We start from the raw sequence: 4,686 nt of genomic DNA on the forward strand, positions 1-4,686 counted from the left end.
TTTTTTTTTAAAGCAGATGCTTGACTTTCATGGAAAAAATGGGAGTTGTGGAAGATTCACTTAAACTACCAACCAAAAGCATCACAGACCACTGAAATAGTCTGCATCATACATCAGCACTTTCTTTTCATCGTTATTACGTAAAACCTCTGGAAGCACCTTGGGCGGTTTACCTTTTCTTTTCTTTGCTACAGAAGCAATCTGCTCCATGGAATTCTGACCTGTTGTGAACAGGACCCTGGCTAAGGCTGTGCTGGGGACTCTAGGACCATCCTGCCTCCAATCCAGCCTGCTTAATTGTGAAAAGTGTACACATTTCTGGCTTATCTATGCTTTGTTATGAGTCTGACGTGAAACTACCTCCTGCCCACTCCACCCCCCAGCAGAGAACCAAAATTCAGTTGAATTGTTACAGTGTTTCGGAGCTGGAGCCTTGAACTGCTTCATTGGTCAAATAACTTTGTTTCTGGTTGTAAAAAGGCATTTGGTGGGAGGGGGGGCGGGCACAAGGAATATCGAGAGAAATTCAAAACGTAAGTCTGTACTGGGATGGTTCACCGCGCGGATTTAACTTTGGAGCTCCCAGCCAGGCTCCTTTCCCACTCCCATAAGGGAAATATCAGGCTGTTCTGCACGTTTCGCTTAAGCTCCATTTTCCAAAGGAAAAGGGGGGTGGGATATATCTATTTAGGCTTGGTAATGTTTTAAAAATGCTTTTCTTTGAAATGATAATAGTTATAGCGGTAAAATGCAAATAAAGCAAAAAATAGGCAATATTCCTTTAAAATCGAATATACAAGGCTTTTTTTTTTTTTTTTAAGCGTACACACACTGCTTCTGATGAAGTCTGTGAGTCAGGCTGTTTCTGAGCTCCGATAGTTTAATGGAAAGATTTATATACCGACTGTATTATTTACTTTGGGAGGGGAGGTGGCAGTATAAGGGTATGCTAATTAGTGGGAGATTTTGGGGGGAAGGGGTGGAATATCAATTTTTATTGCATCACCTGTCAGGAGTGTCCAATCAGCGCTGGCTTTAGGGGAATTAATTGATGAAGGTGTCTCCGGACGAGCTCACTTCACTCTGTCATTTTATTTGTAGCTAAAGCAGCGGCGGGAATAGCAGCTGCATGTCTTTTCTCTTTCTCCTTCACATTCCATTATCATAGTGCTCCAATGGAGAAGGAAGGAATAGAGGGGCCCAGGTACTGATCTGCAGCGGGGACTTAGACCAACACACTGGCAAAGCAGAAACCGGATGGTTTTTTCCCTCTTTTTTAAAAAAACGAAAACCAAAAAAAAAGCAAGAATCAAGTCAGTGTAATTTCATAGTTTTTTTCTTTTTTTCTTTTCCCCAATAATTTCGCCTAGAGTTTGGCACTCCCTTCGCCGGGAATAACAGTCTTTGTTATTTTATTAGCAGGATGCCTTGAGACACACGCAGCATCTGGTGGAGGATTAACATACATACATGTGTATGTATGCGTCACGTATATATTTACTGCAAATGGTGGGGATCGTTTAGTGCCCGACATGGGAGACCTGAAGTCAGGTTTTGAAGAGGTGGATGGCGTGAGGCTCGGCTACCTCATCATTAAAGGAAAGCAAATGTTTGCCCTCTCCCAAGTCTTCACGGATCTGCTGAAAAACATCCCGAGGACGACCGTGCACAAGCGCATGGATCATCTGAAAGTGAAAAAGCACCACTGCGATCTGGAGGAGTTGCGGAAACTCAAGGCAATCAACAGCATCGCCTTCCACGCCGCCAAATGCACGCTCATCTCCCGGGAAGACGTGGAAGCGCTCTACACCTCCTGCAAAACTGAGCGCGTCCTCAAGACCAAGCGCAGGAGGGTCGGCCGGGCCCTGGCCACAAAGGCGCCGCCGCCAGGGCGCGCCGCCGCCGCCGCCGCCGCCGGCCCCCGCCCGGCTTTCTGGAAGGACAAGCACCAACTTTGGCGGGGCCTGAGCGGAGCCGCGCGGCCCCTGCCAATCAGCGCGCAGTCCCCGCGCCCGGGCGCCGCCGCCGCCGCCGCCGCGCGCCCAGCCGCCCATCTACCTCAGATTTTTAACAAATACCCGGGCTCGCACTACCCGGAACTCGTGCGCTCGCCTTGCAAACCCCCTCTAAACTATGAAACTGCCCCGCTCCAGGGAAACTACGTCGCTTTCCACTCGGACCCTGCTTATTTTCGGAGCCTGCTGTGCAGCAAGCACCCGGCCGCCGCCGCCGCTGCCGCTGCCGCTGCCGCCGCCGCCGCCGCCGCCGCCGCCTACTACCAGGCGTCGGCGGCCGGGCCCCAGCCCAAGGCTGCAGCGGCGACGGCGGGCGCCGGAGGCCCGGTGAGCCTGACCTACCGGTGCAAGCGCAAGCGCGGGGGCGCCAAGGACTGCCTGCTCGCGCCGCAGGCCGGCGCCCGCCGTCTGCTGCTGCTGCCCAGGTCCTACAAAGCCAAGGCGGCGGCGGCGGCGGCGGCAGCGGCGGCGGCGGCGGCGGCAGCGGCCGCCGGGGCCACTTGCCTGGAGAGGTTTCATCTGGTGAACGGCTTCTGCCCGCCTCCCCACCACCACCACCACCATCACCACCACCACCACCACCATCACCACCACCACCGGGCCCAGCTGCCGCAGCCGAATCACCATCCCCCTCATCACCACCGGCCGCAGCCCCATCTGGGCAGCTTTCCCGAGAGTTGCAGCAGCGACTCCGAGTCCAGCTCCTACTCGGACAATGCCGCCAACGACTCGGATTTTGGCTCCAGTGTGTCCAGCTCCAGCAACTCTGTGTCCTCGGAGGAAGAGGAGGAGGGAGAGGAGGAGGAGGAGGAAGAGGAGGAGGAAGAGGAGGAGGGGGGCAGTGGGGCCTCGGATTCCAGTGAAGTCAGCTCGGAGGAGGAGGAGGAAGACTCGTCCACGGAGTCGGACTCTAGCTCCGGCTCCAGCCAAGTGTCAGTGCAGAGCATCCGTTTCAGGCGCACCAGCTTCTGCAAGCCTCCCAGCGTGCAGGCGCAGGCCAACTTCTTGTACCATCTGGCCTCCGCCGCCGCTGCAACCAAACCCGCTGCTTTCGAGGATGCCGGCAGACTTCCCGATCTCAAGAGTAGTGTCAAAGCGGAGTCGCCCGAGGAGTGGAATCTGCAGAGCTGGGCCCCCAAAGCGTCTCCGGTGTACTGCCCGGCCAGCCTGGGGAGTTGTTTCACAGAGATAAGGAACGATAGGGTATCTGAGATTACATTCCCACAATCTGAAATTTCCAGTATTGTAAAGAGAACTGACCTGACAATTAACTGCCTGGTGGAGGGGGCCTCTTCACCTAGCCCAAAGACAAACAATGCATTTCCACAACAAAGAATACTCCGAGAGGCTAGGAAATGCCTACAAGCAACTCCTACTACACACTGTGCAGATAACAACACAATAGCTGCTAGGTTCTTAAATAATGATTCTTCGGGAGCAGCAACAAATTCAGAAAAAGATTCCAAAATCCCTCATTGTACTGAATTTGCTACAGATTTGCCCTCTTCTCCAACTTATCCCGAGGTGGATACAGCAGCAGTAGCAGCAACAACTAAAGCCGAGAATCTCTGTACTGATACGGGCGACAGGACATTGCCGTTTCTGCACAATATTAAAATCAAAGTAGAAGACAGTAGTGCTAATGAAGAATATGAACCTGACCTTATTACAAATAAGCTAAAGTGCGAGTGCAATGATACAAAGGGTGAGTTTTACAGTGTGACTGAAAGTAAAGAGGAGGACGCCTTGTTAACTACAGCCAAGGAAGGTTTTGCATGCCCTGAAAAAGAAACTCCTTCCTTAAATCCACTGGCTCAGAGTCAGGGCCTTTCATGCACTTTAGGTTCTCCAAAACCTGAGGATGGGGAATATAAATTTGGTGCCAGGGTGAGAAAAAATTACCGGACACTAGTCCTGGGAAAGCGACCTGTACTTCAGACACCTCCAGTCAAACCAAATCTGAAATCAGCTAGAAGTCCTCGTCCTACAGGTAAAACTGAGACACATGAAGGAACACTGGATGATTTTACAGTTATAAACAGACGCAAAAAGGTAGCCAGCAATGTAGCATCAGCAGTGAAAAGGCCATTTAATTTCATGGCAAATTTTCCTTGTCCACCATCACTCATTATTGGGAAGGATGGGGATTTGTGGCCGGCGTATTCCTTAAACACCACTAAGGATTCCCAACCTCCTCACAAGGCCCATCCTATATGGAAATGGCAGCTGGGCGGTTCTGCAATACCTCTTCCACCTAGTCACAAATTCAGGAAATTTAATTCATAAAAGCGTTTTTGGAAGATATTTTCTTGAACCATACCTTCCTTTTGTTGTAAACTGCACAGGATGGTTTGTACAAGTCCATTAATGTGTTACACCTCTTTTGGAGTCCTGGTTTATCGCATTTTGAAGACAGAAATCGGATTACTCTTTTTTTTCCATTGCGGGTTGTTTTGGGTTTTTTTTTTTTTTGGAGTCGGGTGGGGGAGGGGTGGGAGAAGGGTTGGTTTACATTCCACAGACTATACTTCAGGCTAAAGACTCAAGTAAACTCAGTTATTACGGTAGAGCTGGAACACTTTACTGTTTCAATGCTAATAATGCACCCGGTACCTCAATTCAACTGCTACAAATAAATGTCAAAAGGTTGAATAATAAATATTACAATGAG

The 4,686-nt window shown here is 50.6% G+C and overlaps 1 protein-coding gene across 1 annotated transcript; it reads left to right on the forward strand.

The window, feature by feature from the left end:
• The first annotated feature begins 1,457 nt into the window (after positions 1-1,457).
• SKIDA1 (SKI/DACH domain containing 1) lies at positions 1,458-4,464 on the forward strand. Its single transcript, XM_055424434.2, has one exon. It carries the CDS (start codon positions 1,533-1,535, stop codon positions 4,299-4,301), a length of 2,769 nt encoding a protein of 922 aa, XP_055280409.2. The 5' UTR covers positions 1,458-1,532; the 3' UTR covers positions 4,302-4,464.
• The last annotated feature ends 222 nt before the right edge of the window (positions 4,465-4,686 follow it).

The sequence above is a fragment of the Moschus berezovskii genome, chromosome 15 (genome assembly GCF_049115385.1).
Source record: "Moschus berezovskii isolate FMDL1 chromosome 15, NW_MosBer_1.0, whole genome shotgun sequence".
In the NCBI taxonomy this organism is placed as follows: Eukaryota; Metazoa; Chordata; class Mammalia; order Artiodactyla; family Moschidae; genus Moschus; species Moschus berezovskii.